Source organism: Microtus ochrogaster, chromosome 26 (genome assembly GCF_000317375.1).
Source record: "Microtus ochrogaster isolate Prairie Vole_2 chromosome 26, MicOch1.0, whole genome shotgun sequence".
NCBI classification, from domain to species: Eukaryota; Metazoa; Chordata; class Mammalia; order Rodentia; family Cricetidae; genus Microtus; species Microtus ochrogaster.
The window spans coordinates 13024843-13041149 of NC_022025.1; the positions used below are offsets into that span (position 1 = coordinate 13024843).

The 16307-nt window shown below is 44.1% G+C and overlaps 1 protein-coding gene across 4 annotated transcripts in view; it reads right to left on the bottom strand.

The window, feature by feature from the left end:
* Positions 1 to 375: 375 nt before the first annotated feature.
* Ptpn12 (protein tyrosine phosphatase, non-receptor type 12) overlaps positions 376 to 16307 on the bottom strand; it is a 64904-nt gene continuing 48972 nt past the window's right edge. For all 4 annotated transcript variants that reach the window (XM_005358349.3, XM_013350443.2, XM_026784654.1 and 1 more), the window contains 7 exons: positions 15800 to 15885; positions 11057 to 11985; positions 8088 to 8165; positions 7593 to 7657; positions 5941 to 5971; positions 3500 to 3601; positions 376 to 1213 (listed from right to left, as the gene is read on the bottom strand). In XM_005358349.3, coding sequence (XP_005358406.1) covers positions 1152 to 1213; positions 3500 to 3601; positions 5941 to 5971; positions 7593 to 7657; positions 8088 to 8165; positions 11057 to 11985; positions 15800 to 15885 — 1353 coding nt within the window. In that variant the 3' untranslated portion in view covers positions 376 to 1151. The remainder of the gene's footprint in view (positions 1214 to 3499; positions 3602 to 5940; positions 5972 to 7592; positions 7658 to 8087; positions 8166 to 11056; positions 11986 to 15799; positions 15886 to 16307) is intronic.

A 16307-nucleotide genomic window follows, 5' to 3' on the forward strand; every position in this document is an offset into this window, starting at 1 on the left:
GCTGTCCACAGGTATGCGGCACTATTCTGAAGGGATCACAGGACCGTCCTTCCCTGGTCTCCCATGGGGCTGTCCACAGGTATGCGGCACTATTCCTCCTCCATAATTAAGTGGGGATTTCGAAGGTAAGACTGAGGGGCTGCTGATGGTGCAGCAGCTAAGAACACACACCACTCTTCCAGAGGACCCATGCTGAACAGCTCACAATCTCCTGTAATGCTGGTTCTAGGGGGACCTGATACCCGATGTCTCTGGTGTCTGGGCACTAGCACTCACATGCACATAACTCCACAGAGGTACACACACATTTATATACACACACACACATAAATAATACAACCTTTTCCTTAGAATAAAAAAAAAGAATTCAAGATGTAGCACTGTAAAACTGTTTTTTATAGGTCAAATATCCTGAAACATACATATATTCTGATAGTCTTCTAATCCCAGTTGAATTCAAAATTTAAAGTAACACACACGAGCTAAGAGAATTCAATATTGTTCCAAGGCACTTACTGAATCTCTGTGACTAGATGAAAACAAGACCCATCAGGACGAACAATTAGACAGTAATAATATAAAAATAACTTCTTGCTCACAATTTACAAAATGCATTATTGTTACAATCTTTGATCTCTGATAACCTGCAGCGCTGGCTGCATGAAACCAGCAATTTTAAAATTCAGAAACTGTTTCTAAAACTTCAGGGCAAATAATTTACAAATAAGGTACACAAAGACTTAGACCATGCAGAAATTCTTACATCTTGTTAATAATATTTTATGACTTCAACTTTATCAAATTATATACCTACTTGCCCTGTACATATACAAAATAATGCATACATGATAAACAGCAGAAGAGTAGTCCTTTGACTCAGTTATCATAAAAGTATTACTATATTAACAGGGCTACAAGCAGCTTGTAACAGGGTTAAGAGACATTAAGGCAGTAATACTTGAAGTTACAAAATAAACAATAGGTAATACTTTTTCCTAAATGTAGTATAAGGCAGGTAGATGGTCCCGGCAAAGACATTAAGGTAACGATCTACACTGCTGTTAGTCCCACATTTTAAAGATGGAATACTATAATCTGGCTTTCAGTGGCACTTGAATTTTCCAGTATAAAGTGTCTTTTAACTCCCTGAATCATGTCCATTCTGAAGGTGGATCTCTTGGTCCTTTAGGGTTTCCACAGCGATTGCCGAAACCTATAGACAAAAAATACCATCACCACAGGTTAGCATTCAAAACCACTTTAAAAACAGTAAGAATGCACTCATAGCTGCTTCTCCAAACCCAATTCTCAGGGTTGCCCCAGAGCTGCAACACAACATGGTGGCAGCCCCCCACCACTCTGTGGATCTCATGGCCACCACAGCACTGTGTCCCAGACCCCCAGCTCCCAGAAGAACAGGTAGGCTGCCCACAGACACTGGCCACTATCTCTTCTCCCCCAGACCCGATTCCCAGGGTTGTCAGTTTCCTCCCCCTGGGCCACGCCTCCTAGGGATCCCACAGACCATCCCCAGGCCTCCCTTCCCCCAGCCTTTTACACCAGCAAGCATCCCTATCAACACACCAGCTGAGCAGGCATGTAAAACAGGCAGCACACAGCCAACACTGAAAACCTCGAGAAACAGAAACCGGGGACCAAACACCCACCCAGCAGAGACAAACCCAGAAATCAGCACTAGACCTATCTATAATCACCCCAAACCCAGACGCTGATGTGTCTAATGGCACAACCACTAACCCTGGAGCTCAGATGTCCTACGGCAGCAGCCCCTGGAGACCCCAGCACAGTGGAAGCACAAGAAAGACCTTGTTCTAAAAGAGGAAATGAATAAATCCCTTAGAGAATCCAGGGCCACGCCACATACATTTGAAGGAAATGAAAAACCTCTCAGAGAAAGCCAGGAAAACACAAACAATTAGATAAAATGACTACACTCCTTAAGGTCAAGAAAAAAACAGTTGAAGGACATGAATAAAACTGTTCCAAGACCTGAACATGGACGTAATAAAGAAAACACAAACGGAATTCTGGAAATGAGAAATTTAGGAATGTGAACAGGAACTACAGAGGAAAACTTCACCAACAGTTACAAGAGAGAGAAAAATCACAGGCATTGAAGATACAAAAGAAGAGATGGATCCATCAGCCACAGAAAATGTTACAATTCCTAACACAAAACATCCTGGAAATCTGAGATTTAAGAATAATAGGATTAGAAGGAGAAGAAATCCATCTCAAAGGCCAAGAAAATATTTCCAACAAAATCATAGAAGAAAACTTTCCTAACCTAGAGGAGGACACGCTCATGAAGGTCCAACAAGTATAGGACTGACATGGCTCAGCGACAAAGAGCACTGGCTCTCATTCCCAGCACCCACAAGGCAGCTCAAACCTGTCTGTAACTCCAGACACCTCACACAAACACATAACACCAAATGGATTATACCAAATAGACGGGGCCAGAAAAGAAAGTCCCTTTGCCACATAATAATCAAAACACTGAGCCAGGCGGCGGTGGTGGTGTGTGCCTTTAATCCCAGCACTTAGGAGGCAGAAGCAGGGCGTCCGAACAGTCACACAGCGCACAGGTCTGCTTACACTAGACTATAGCTTCCTTTCTCCTCCCAAACCAAGTCATCCATAGAGCAGCCTGGCCTCTTTCTCTCGTCACAGGAAGATCCCCTTGAACGGATCTTTCTGTCTGCCCCTCTCAAGTGCTGGCTGGGTCTACATGGTACTGGGTCTCAAACCCAGGGCTTCTCACAAGCTGGGCAAGCAACTTCTCAACTGAGTTAGACTTTCGGTTCCTTATATTGCAATTTTAAAAACTTTGATTTTTAATCTCTGCCTGAAACAGAGTAAGTTAATTATTTCATAATTTCAAGAAATTTTAACCATACATGCTTTTACTCTTGGCATCATTTCAGAATCTTAATATAATACACTACAAAGTCTGATAAGGGCTAGAAGTACGGCTGCCAAGTCTGACAGCCGGAGATGAATACCCCGAGCCCACGGTGGAAGAGAAGAGCCCACTTCCAAAAACTACCTTTTCATCCCCACAGTACACACCACACACACGCACTTTTCATCATCTCCACAGTACACACCACACACGCGCACTTTTCATCATCCCCACAGTACACACCACACACACGCACTCTCTCACAGTTACTAGTAAATAAAAATGTATTATCCTTATAAATCTGCCTTATGGAAATCCTGAAAAATAGTAGTAATATATTTTCTTACCCTTGCCAGGACTAAAGGCACACCTGGTTGAAGTGCTCTCAATGACTGATCTACGCTTCTAATTTTTGTTATCATCTTTTGAGAAAGGGTCTTATTAAGTAGTCCTAGCTCGTCAGAAATTCACTATGAATTTCTCCTTGAACCCACAGAGATCCATCTGCCTCTTTCTCCTATTGTCAGACGCAGGCACTGAAAGAACACCACTATGGTGGCCTATTAGAATTACCAATATCTGTGGCTTCAGTTAGACTTCCTGTTGTTTCATCTTTCTTGTCGCTCAAAGGAGATGGAGAGTCTGTGCACACCTCTGTGTGGATGCTCCCTGCATCTAAAGTAAAAAACAAGTCCATATTAATCACCACCCTCTGCTGATCATTTCTAGAGGCTCTGAGGTAAATACAAGCTGGGTTCCAGTTACGTGACTTTCTGGTGCCGTTCTGAGTGCCCACCACATAGAGCAGGCCACTCTGTGGCTTCAGGTCTCCTGTCTCAGCCTCCTGTGCGCTAGACTCACAGAGTGTACAACAGCCCAGCACTCTGTGATGACGGTTCTTGTACATTTACTTCATCTCGTCAATCCCAGGCATTGTAAGCTACACTTTCGTAAAGTAATTACAGTCAAAGAAGTTTCTAATTAATGGATAATTTGCCATGCTCCCATTAATTCTTTTGAAGTCTTCTTGTTTAAACTGTAGCTAATTTACTCATTTAAAGATCAATAAAAAGTTTTTTTTAAACAGTAATTAACATTTTTCCTTCTACAACTTATGCCCCCCTCCCTCCCTCCCTGAGGGTCTCACTTATGCAGCCCCAGCTGGCCTGGAACTTGCTGTAGCCCAGGCTGGCCGCAGACTGCAGAGATTATCTGCCTGCCTCTGCCTCCAGAGTGCTCCGATGTCAGGTGTGCCCAGCCCAGTCTCTACAGCTCCTGTCGATCTCCCTTATCCTCTTTCTGGAATCCAGGATAAGTCTAAAGATGTTTCCTGGCCTTAAGATGTTCGTAGCCTAGTGAAGAGTCAACAGACCTACTAAGGTTGGTCATTTTCTTCTTTGCCCACCCTCTCTGAATCTTTCCATTTTGCTAAAACAATCTTCTGTGTGCCCAGGTTGGTGTCTAACTGCTCCTCTTCCTAAGTACCAAAATTTCAGGCAGGTATGTATCAGCATGCACTGCTTGGTTTTCCTTTAAACCGTTCACATTTCTCATTTATGAGAATGCAAAGCCATACATAGCTTATGTGTGGAGGCCAGAGGACAATGTTCAGTAGTCGGTCTCTCCTACTGTGTGGGTCCTAGGGATTAACACAGGCTGCCAGGCTTGAAAACAAGGGCCTTCACCCTTCGGCTCATAGGACTTGACCTGGGGGTTATGCTGACGGCCCAGGAGGAGACACACACAGATCATCTCAGTAGTGAGGTAAACTCCCTGACAAGATCCAACGCGGACACAATGGAAACGAGACATAAATGAACTACTGGTGATGAGGTCCCCATGGCATTTCCTAAGGGAAAGGAGATGCAGACTTAAGACCTGAGTTCTTAGTTATGTGAACATCACTGAGCAGCAGGACTCAGTTTTTCAAGCCAAAGCTTACAAAAGCCAGGGAGAAAGGAGAGGGTGCTAACTGGAGCGTATGAAAGGAGCAGCAACATCAGGAGCCCGAGTGCTATAGGAATGGGGACGTTGCCGTCTGAGGCACGACGTGTCAGGAGCGTTTGCTATGTGTTGCTGACGTAACTCAGCTTTCTAGCCGTCGTCAAGAGAGGTGGCTAAAACTGACATCAATTTAATAATGTGATTTACTCTTCTACGGCAGAAACCCTCCACTGTTCCTCTTCCCCCCATTTGAGATACAGTTTTGTATAGCACAGGCTGGCCTTGACTCCGAATCTCCCGCTTCTGCCGTCCACACTCTGGACTGCAAGCATGCACCCACGGTGCCTCATCTGTGAGGGCTGGGGAACTTGGCCTTCATGCATGCTAGGTACCCACTCAGACAGTCTCGATCAAACTTGATAGTATAACTATTGATTTATTTTCAAATAAACACAAACATCCTCAACAGAAGATTCCTAAAACAATTGGTTTTTATAAGCACATTTCCACTTTGTAGGTCCATCTGGAGCATTTACTCAGACAGAAGCAAACTTCTAAGTAACTGTAACTGTTGTTAATTTTGGCGCTAGAAATAAACTAGACCCCGCTCAGTCAGAGATATACCCCAACTTCTGGATATTTTAATAAACAACGAAAAAGCAACCATTTCCCATAAACCCGTGACTTCTAGAAATAACTGTTGCCACAACTTTCCAAGTCAGATCAATAACATGTAGGTAACAGCCAGCTTAGAATTTTATCACAGAGGGCAGGGTAGTGGTGGCACACGCATTAAATCCCAGCACTCGGGAGGCAGAAGCAGGCAGACCTCTGTGTGTTTGAGGTCAGCCTGGTCTACAAGATAGGACAAGTGCCGGGACAGGCTTCAAAGCTATAAAGAAACCTTGTTTCGAAAAAATAAATAAATAAATAAATAAATTTTATCACAGAAGAAGTTATTCTAGAGACCTCCTACATAGAAAATAACCAACCAATATGAAACATGACATGTACTATTTTATTGAAATCAATCTATAAAGTAAAAAGGAAAAAATAATCTGGTAACTTACCACATTTTTCATTTCCAGAGGTTATCAAGTCCTGCAAAGACATTTAATAGCTATTGCAACTATGTGCATTTTATGTGCAATAAATAGAATATTTATTATAGGTATATACCCCAAGAAACTGAGGTGTATTAAAAAAATCCCCTCGTTATTTTATTCATTTATTTCTGAAACAGAATCTCACATAGGCTGGGCTGGCTTTAAACTCACTATTACCGACAAGGATAGTCTTAAATCCTGACCTTCTTTCCCTCCTCTCCCTAAGTTCTAGGATTACAGGTACGCACTACCATCTTGGTCTATATCTTGATTTTTACACCAAGAAAAAGAAAGCAATAGTGTTTCATTACACTTGAAATTTTATGATGTTATTTTAAAAATTCCCCTTTGCGTTGGCGTGTGGACGTGAGCGCGCGCGTGTGTGCGTGGCGCTAAGGGGCCGGCCCTGGAGTCCTGCTGCACTGTTGCTCTCTGCCCTTCTCCTCTGCGGCGGTCTCTCACTGAACCAGGCACTGGGGTCACAGGCATTTGAGGGCACACCTGGATTTTCACAAGGGCTCTAGGGTGGGAACTCAGGTCCTCACGCGTGAACAGCCTGCTCTGACCCACTGAGCCATCTCGGCAGCGCTTACTATACTGACCTACACTCTAAAGGAGAAACACGCCACTGTAACATTCCAGCCATCTACTGTGTCCTACCAACTGTGGTCTCCCTGAGCACAAACTACCACGACCAACAGCTTCCTGACTATAAAACAACCTGGCTGTGTCTGACAGGGGACCAGATCCCCCAAATACTAAGTACTGTTTGTACTTCCAAAATAATTCAAAACACGGACTAATTTAAAATTTTTTTCAAGAGCAGTTTGACGAAAGAATAGTCTGAAGAGACGGCCTTACGAAAGTCAGGGAGTTCTTTTAAAAATGAATCTTTTTAAAAAAAGGCTGTATCTTGCATTTTTCATCAACTTGTAATCAGAAATCTTGGTGTACAGCAAGATGTGGTGGTACAAGTGTATAATGTGGATAACCCCCAACTAAGGAGGACAGGCAGGAGAGTCAGCCATTCAAGGGCAGCCTTGCACATAGGATAAGTTTGACAGCAGTTTGGTGATACAAGATCCTGTCTTAACTGGGACGCTATGAAAAGACTAAATCTAAGAACAAGAGGAATAGAGGAAGAAGAATAAACCCAGCTCAAAATACTTTCTTTTTAAACATTAAAAAAAGATTTATTTATTCATAAAAAAAGACCCTGTTTTAAAAAGTAAAACAAAACCAACCAACCAAACAACCCCCTAACCAATGCTAATCAAAAGCAATCAACTATGGACATCAACAAAGCTGGCTATCAAGCTGCAGTAAGACGCTGCACCTCCCCACGTCTTAGAGCCGGGCAAGGTGACCCAATGTGTATCCGTGGGAGGTCGGCCCTTTTCTGCACAGCAATAGAGGAGGAAAGGAGGTGGAGGGAGGGGCTGGGAGGAGAGAGAAGAAACTGTAGTCCAGATGTACAATAAATTAAAAAATTAAAAATCATAATAAACACGTAAGCAGAAAAAAGGGTCAGCCATAGCAAGGGCAGAAGCGGCCAATCAGCAGACAGCTCTAAGATGGGCGCTGAGCTAGAGCCACCCCAGCCCCCAAGGACTCACTTCGGATCCTCTCTGTTCCGACTCCTGACATGGGAGTTCACTCCATTCAGGTCTCACAGGTATAGCTGAGGAACAGGGAAACGCAGTATATTAAATTTTGTCTTTAAATATAAAGACGCATCCTATACATTGTAGCAACTATCTTCACAGACATGCCCGCCCACGACTCGACACTATCTTCACAGACATGCCCGCCCACGACTCGACGCTCGCATTAATTTACACACACTAAACAGTGAAGCAGTATGCACTGCCACTGATCAACAAAAAGACACCTACCGCAAACACCGCATTTATTTTAATTTTAGCAGTTCCCAATGACTACTACAAATTCGATCATTTAGCCCTCTCAGGAAGGGAAAACAATACTACGTGAAGGGGTTTTCAAGTGAGTAATAAAAAGCTGTCAGCATCAATTAAAACTCACACTTTGATCCTAATTACTCAGTATAATAACTGCTAGATTAACATCAGCCATGTAGAAGAGATACTCACTATGCTCACTTGCTAATACAAACGATTCAGGTGTTCGTTCAGGTAGGGGAGGAGGCGACTCTTCACTAACATCAACATCTAAATTAAAAATATAAAATCCAAGAATTAAACAAACAATAAAATGCCATTCAAGCAGCAAAGAACATGAGCTCCAAACACCATTACCACTCCATCCGTGATGGAGCAGAGGAGGAGCGAACTGCCAGCTGCTCGGACCCTGATGACCCCGAAGACCCTGGTCTGACCGCACCATGCTGCTCGGACCCTGCTGACCCCGAAGACCCTGGTCTGACCGCACCATGCTGCTCGGACCCTGCTGACCCCGAAGACCCTGCTCTGACCGCACCACGATGGGGAGTCTGCAGTGAAGAGCCCGCTGGCTCACTGGGTTTGGCCCTTGGCTCGCGCCAGTGCTTCCTGAATGACTTAGTCGCTGAACTCACGCAGCCAGTCCAATTCTCCTCAGAAGCTTTACTCGTCTCAAAGTATGTGCCTGAGTCCCATGCCAGGCAACTCAACTACCATTTGAAGCACAAGTTATCCTTCTAGTAGATATAATACAGCCACTAATATTTTAGGAACCATTTATGCACTACTCAAGTGCTGTGAACAGTGTCATCTGACGCCACATCAAAGATATGAACTCAAGTCATCTTAAAGGTTTTTACATCAGTGGAAACCAAATTAGCCCCTGTAAGAGATAAATGATATTGCGTTAAGCAAGCCCCACAGGTCGGCCTCACGGCTCAGGATAAAGCAGTGTGTTAGGTCACTGAAGTCCAGCTCTAGGGAGAGAACAAGGCAAGGGCACACTGATGTGCGTGTGTATGCAGACATGAGGGGAACTATACTGAGGACCCTTATTCTTTTGTCCAGGCTTTATGAACACTACGGCAGGATACCCTTGTTATATCCTATCTGATAGGCACAAGCACTACAAACTGCAAATCAAGTAAACTTCCAGCAAGCACTGCTGCGGCTGGACAAGCACACAAGGGACAGCCTTCAGTCCACAGTTCCGATACAACACTGACGTATCTACCCAGAGCGCCCGCACTCTGTACCTTATCCAAGAGCGGCAGTGGCACCGTTTCTCCCTGCCATCTGATCACTGACGACCACAGGAAGGACACATGACACCAGCACCAAGTTCTGTGCACTGCTAAGTTCTTATCGGGTTCTTTCTTGTCAAGAAGTGTTCCCTAATGGTGGCCCTTGCTTTTCAACTGCATGCCTCTCCGTGGATCTCCAAACGGCCTTGCGTACACGACAAGCTTTCTGTACAGATTCCCCAACAGCCCCCCCTCCTCCACCCCCAAGAGTCATACAACCAGAGACTTCGCTATTTTACTACGGTTGCTGCACATCACAGTGTGTGGGGCCCACACTAGCCAAATCTGAAAAAGAATGTCAGACTTAATAAAAAAAACTGAAGTCAAAATTGTGCATGTTTGGTATGTACAGGCCCTGGGTACAGGAAAGAAAGGAAAAAAAGAAAGGGGGGAAAAAAAGGGAAATGAAAGAATGCATAGTGAAAAATTTTGTCAGGCAGCAGCTTATACGAAATACTATTTTTGGTTATCAATACAAATTTATTGGGTTAATTCACTAACAAATTCAAATACAAAATTCTCTATTTTTTGTGTCAATTGTTTTACAAAGCAAGTAACAAATTAAGTAATAATCAACTATAGAATAAATACTACACGATACAATCTAAAGTAATTAGAACAACTAAGAATTACTTGCCCAGTAGTGGTGGCTCATGCCTGTCTTTAATCTCAACACTTGAGAGGCAGTCAGATCCCTGAGTTCGAGGCTAGCCTGGTTTACAGAGATAGTTCCGGGAAAGGCAGGACTGCTACACAGAGAAGCCCCGTCTCAAAAAAACGAACAAAACAAATCTTATTTTATGCACACTGGTGTTTTGCCTGTGTGTATATCTGTGAGGGTGTCAGATCCCCTGGAACTGGAGTTACAGACAGTGGTGAGCTGCCATGTGGGTGCTGGGAATTGAACTCGAAGAGCAACAAGTATTCCTGACGACTGAGCCATTTCTCTAGCCCTGAAAAACAACTCTATTTGTGGCAGTCATAATGTATCCCTGGATATCTCAGAGTACATAGGATTGAGGCAGAAAAATAAAGTTCCAGGTTCTTATTTCAAAAACCAAACAAGAGGGAAGGCACCATGAAGATTTCAAGAACCAATACTATACAACAGACATGGTGATGCAAACCAGAACCCAGGGCAAGGTGGGTGGAGGTGGGAGGACCCTGAGTTCTGGGCCAGCCTGGCCTTCATAAGGAGACCCTCCGTCTTCAAACAGCATGTCTTACACACATAGCAGGCTGCTTAAAGCAGAGAGAGGAAGTACAGACCTGGTATGGGGCAAACACACACCCTTCTCGAGTCTGAAGGTATCAAATGGCCGCTAGTCGCTGAGTACTTTCCAGTCTGTTGTGGGTTAATGTCCCACTGAAAACAACTTTACCTGAAGCATTTGTGAAAAGCGTTCTTTAAAACTTTTGTAGCTGGGCAGTGGTTGGCACATGACTTTGATCCCAGCACTTGGGAGGCAGAGGCAAGCGGATCTCTGTGAGTTCAGAGCCAGCCTGGTCTACAAGAGCTAGTTCCAGGACAGGCTCCAAAGCTACACAGAGAAACCCTGTCTTTAAAAAAAAAAATGTTATTTTGTAGTTAATTATAGAAAAAAAGTCCATTAAGTATTTACAAGAAGCAAGGGTGAAATTAATAGCTCAGCAAGTGTTCTACAGTATTTTGCATCACTGACACTGCAAATTATTTTTTCTGGTTTATTTCTAATTATTTAGTCGATAAATCTGACTTAAAGCACTAGTCTACACATGACCAAAGCAATCTTCTAATAATGACAGGAATACCGACACAGTGACTATAAACTCCAGGACAGACAGGGGCAGACAGTACGGGCCTTCAGGCCACATTACCTTCTTCAGCTCCCGCCACGCTCTGTCTAGCGATGGACATGGGCAACACTTTCCTGGTGGAGCTGCTCTCAGCACTGCTGGCAGCAGAGACGGTGGCGCTGGCCGTGGAAATGCTCGTCTTGTTCTTGGTCACAGCACCGTCAGAGTCCCTGTTCTCTGAGTCGGAGTCATCAGAGTGAAGGGGGTTGGTAAAGCTGAGGGGCGCTCTCAACAGGGGCGAGCTGCTGTGATGGTCGTCAGCGTCTGCTGGAGAGGCTGCTGCTGCTGAGCTCGCGGTCTTTACAGGCTGAGAATGGTTGTCTGGGGATTTGCCCTCGGATGAGTCAGATACGGGTGTGGCGTGTTCAGGTCCGTGAAATGACCATACCACATGTCCTGTCTTATCGAGAGGCAAGCGGTCTGGCCGTGGCGGTGTGTGGGAGTTCTGGGACTCTTCTGAAGAGTCGGGGACTCTGTCTGAATTTGTCACACTGCAGTCCACACAGGAATTCTGAGAAACACCCTCAACTTTTAGATTACCTGAATTTAACTCCTGTGGCCTAGAGGTTTTGTCAACCACAGACGACGAAGCAGATTTAATTTTAATCGCATGTCCCCTATTCAACAGTGTGTTCCCATCAAAACTTTTGGGGCCCTCTTGGAGAGGAACTTTCTTAATCTCAAAACTTAAATTTCGCTCTAATTTTTTATCTACATGTTCAACAGGTGATTCGTTTTTCCCTGTAAGGTCTGAAGATTTATTATAATTTCTGTTGAGGTCTGCTGAAACCATGTGTAGCACTGGCTTTGGGTGGTATCTGTCACTGTCCTGCCACACAGTGGTAACGGTTGGAAAGGCGGAAGGGGGAGAAGGCGTCAAGATGGGCGGCACCGGGTGAGGTTCTGGTGGCTGCAGGATTTCTTCCTTGGCATCCCCTTCTACAAGGCAACTGGAAAAAAACAAACCGGACTTCAGGAGTGTTTAACATTTTAAAAGTTGACTAATATTTCTGCAGCAAGAACTAGTACATTAAAATCATTACAATATGGTTATAAAGTTCTAATTGTAAGACTTTGAGTTTTGATGGCTTTCTTAGCAGTGGGTTCTCTAGCTGTCCTGTCAGGGAAGCATCATCACAGTCCCCCTCCTCGGACAGAGGGGGCCCGTCCCCAGGTCACCACACTCCCAACTGTGTAATGTAAACTTTCCTTTTACTCTTTCTGCTTACACTCCCAACTATATAATATGAGACTTTTCTTTTAAAACTGGTTTTGGTTCTAAAATTATGTTGCCTTTTCAGTCAGAGTCTCAGTGCACAGCCTAGTACAGTCTCCGGGCTCTGTCCTGCACACGCTGGAATGAACATCTCACTCACCAGAACATAACCTTCTAGAGGACGTGTATACTTGTATCTTCAAAGGTACTGATTTTTCACAAAATGAGAAAATGCTAAGTTAAAAACAACTGTTCTCTATGGCCTTCTGATTAAGTCCAGCTTAGCTGTAGCCAATGTCTAGCATATAAGAGAATTATTACCAGCAAACAAACACCCATCCCCTTTGCTAATAAATTAACGGAAGGAAATAAAACAGTGGAAGCCAGGCACAGGTCAATTTCCAACATGCACACGACAGCCTGTAACTGTCTAACTCCAGCCCAAGGGGATCTGATGCTTTATGTGGCCTCTATGGGTACCAGGCACACACGGAGTAGACAGGTGTAAATGAAGTAATTAAATAACTGTGTTTGAGTGTGCGTGTGCATGTGTGCTCATGGAGGTCAGGAGAGAACACTGGTTCCCCGGAGCTAGAGTTACACGGGTGCTAGGAACCGAACCTGGGTCCTTACCTGCAGAGCCATAGCCAGCCCCAGTTACTTATTTTTTAATTGAGAAGGATGCTTTACCTGTGCTATACTTTTTCTGATCTAGAGCAATAACTTTAAAAATTACATCTGAGCCTCAAAGAAATTTTTAACAGTGAGAGGAAACAATTCGATAGGAGAAAACAGAGAGCACAAAGTTGGAAATTACTGCGGGAACAAGCATAAGACCCTAAGCGTGCCAATCTGGAATTAATAACAATGTCACGTGATGAACCTATCTGATTAGTCCAGTTAGACTGTGCTCTAAACTTCTAAGTGATGAAATGAATTAGTGTCATTTGTGATTTTCTTTATCTACTGTTACAGGTCTGACATTGTACTGGCCAGTTTCCCGTTCCTCCACTCTTCCCAGCACCTCTATACTCCACTCCCCTCTGTCGCCCCACCACACCCACTCCTCCCGTTTCTGTTCAGGAGAGGCAGTCTCCCGTGAGTATCCATAAAACATGGCACATGAGTTGCAGTACAAGGCTGAGCAAGGCGACCCGGTGAGAGGCGTGGAGAGTTAGAGACAGACCCTGCTCCCAGTTCTAGGAGCCCCACAAGAAGATCAGGCTACACAACTGTCACATATGCAGAGGGCCTAGGCCAGCCCTGTGCAGGCTCCCTGGTTGTCGGTTCAGTCTCCATAAGCTTGTCTGAGGATCAGAAAGCAGAGCTAAACCACTAGAGGCCACGAAGTGGGAGCACACACCTTTAATCCCAGGACTCAGGAGGTGGGGGCAGAGGGATCCTTAGGTCAAAAGAGAAACAGAGCTCACACAAAGGTGATCCCAGTACTCAGGATCCCACGTCTTTAATGTCAGCACCAGGGAGGTGGAGACAGGAGTGATAAGGCTGGGTGGAGAGAGGAACAGGTGGGAGGAGACAGGAGCTCAGTGCAGTCTTGGGAGACAGTTGCAGTCTGGGGAGAGACAATCTGAGGACAGGATTGCTCCTTCAGTCTGAACACTGGTAGAGGTAAAAGAACATTCTAGAGGCTGGACACTTTGCTTCTCTGATCTTCAGTATTAACTCCTATAACTCTCGGTTTTTATTATTAATACCAATTAGAATTCATGCTACAGTTGATCCTGTGAGTTTTCTTGACTCCTCTGGCTCCTACAATCCTTTCTTTTCTGCAGAATTCCCCCAAACTCTGCCTTACATTCGGCAGATGGGTCTACATCTGTTTACATCAGGTGCTGGATGAAGCCTCTCTGATGACAACTGGTCTAGGCACCAAGCCGGTCACAGGAGATGGCCAGTTCAGGCTACGTATCTGCTATTACTAGGAGTCTTATCTGGGGTCATCTTTGTAGATTCCTGTGAGATTTCCCTGAAATACCCCCACCTCTCCCCCTCTGCTCCCTGCTCCCACTGCAGTCTTGTTGAGGACGGCCGTGAGCACCTGCATTTCACTGTCTGTGAGATGTGCACACACCACAGCAGCTGTTCTCTCTGTCCTCCTGACACCCTGAACTTTCCGCCTTTACCTTCCAAATGCTGCCGTGCGTGCGTGCCTAGTCTGAAACACATTATCATTTTAAGTGGGCTGGTCCTCTCATCATTTTCCTCCAGTTTTTCTTTGATAATCCAAAGTTATATTCTGGTGTTTTGAAAACTGTGGCAACTTTTTTTAAAAAAAAAAAAAAAGCATCTTAAATATTGTTTAAGAGCTCAGTAAAATCAGGTGGTGGTGGTACACGTATTTAACCCCAGTACTCACGAGGGAGAATCAGGTGGATCTGAGTTTGAAGCCAGCCTGGTCTACAGAGCAAGTTCTAGGACAGCCAAAGTTACACACAGAAACCCTGCCTTGAAAAACAAAAGACAAAAGACACCCCCCCCCAAAGCTACATGACACAATTTTTCCAACAAATAAACTTTAATTTTTTCATTAGCCAAAACAATAAACATCTACTTAAAATTCTGGTTTCTATGACTGCTAGTGTATAAATAAGCCTTTTTAAGACAACTTCTTTGGATTTAATGTAGTTGTCTTTTAAAAAATTAAAAACTTGAGGCTGGTGAGATGGCCTGGCTTTTCCAGAGGACCAGGGTTTGGTTCACAGCACCCACATGGTAGCTTACAGCCACCCCTTACTCCAGTTCCAGGGGTTCTGATGCACCCTTCTTACATACATACACATATACATACATGCAGGTAAAATACTTACACATAAAATCAAAAGAACAAATCTAATCTTAAAAAAAAAATCATAAGCTCATTTATTGTTTTTTTTAAGCTCAGGCTATGATTTGCAACGGTTCTCAAATCTACCCATTTTCTTTAATGCTGGTCTTACATTGCATGCTTGCTGTGCTGTTTGTGGGCTTCCCAAATAAGACAGTCCTAAACACATCTATGTGAACCAACAACAACTCTTTGTTTGAACCCCACAAATGTGCTGAGTTTTACACACAGGTGTGAGAGTCCAGTCCATTTCCCTGGCAGCATTCTGTTGGGAGCAGACATTCATGCTATTTTTTGCCATATAAAATATTCTCTCAGGAGCTGGGTGTGGGCTCAGTGGTAGAGTGCTCGCCTCCCACACAAGGAAGCCCTGTGTTCCTCTCTTACACTGTCAAACCGAATGAAGACAAAACAGAATGAAATGCTTTCTCCTTTGTGGCCTCCACACTTTCCAGTTGTCCTTTTTCCCTTATGTTACACCCAGACTTAGAGATCTCACGCTCAGATCTGCTGTTCTCGGCCACTAAGCCTTGGCCAAGCAGGTATTTGGGGCACCTTCTTGAAATATGAACCTCTGCCTAGTTCTCCTATCCTAATGAAATAACCAGTTATAAAACTAAGGAATGTTCAGAATCTGTAATTTTAGCTATGTCAGTAAGGTAAAAGAATCCCTCAGAGAAAATGTCCTAAGACAACACAGTACCTCCTAGTCCGTGGTGGCTTTGGAGGAGGAGAGTCTTGTTTCTCACTATCAACAGAGCTGACCATATTTCCAGGGGTAATTTCATTCTGCCAAGGATAAAAGAGGTTTCATTAAAATTACAGGAAAAATAACTTTCCTTGATTGGCAAACGAGAGAACCGAACCCAGAGCTGTCCTGTGACCTCCTCAGACAAGCTGTGGTTTATATCCACACCCCAGATCATGATGTGCACATACAAACACACACACTCCTTAATAACACATTTTCAAAAGCTGAAGATCCAGGGAGATCATTTAAGCTGTAATGGCAATGAATTACAACATGACAAAAAGGGTCTTGCTGGTGATGAATGTCTACAATCCTAGCACTCATGGAGGCCGAGGCGAGAGAACCTCAGACAGACTGGGCTACATACCAAGATTGTTCCCCACACAAAAAAGTATGGAGTATATGCAAATAAGTACAAAATGTTAGACCCAACTTATAATTATTCAGTTGTGGGTGAAAG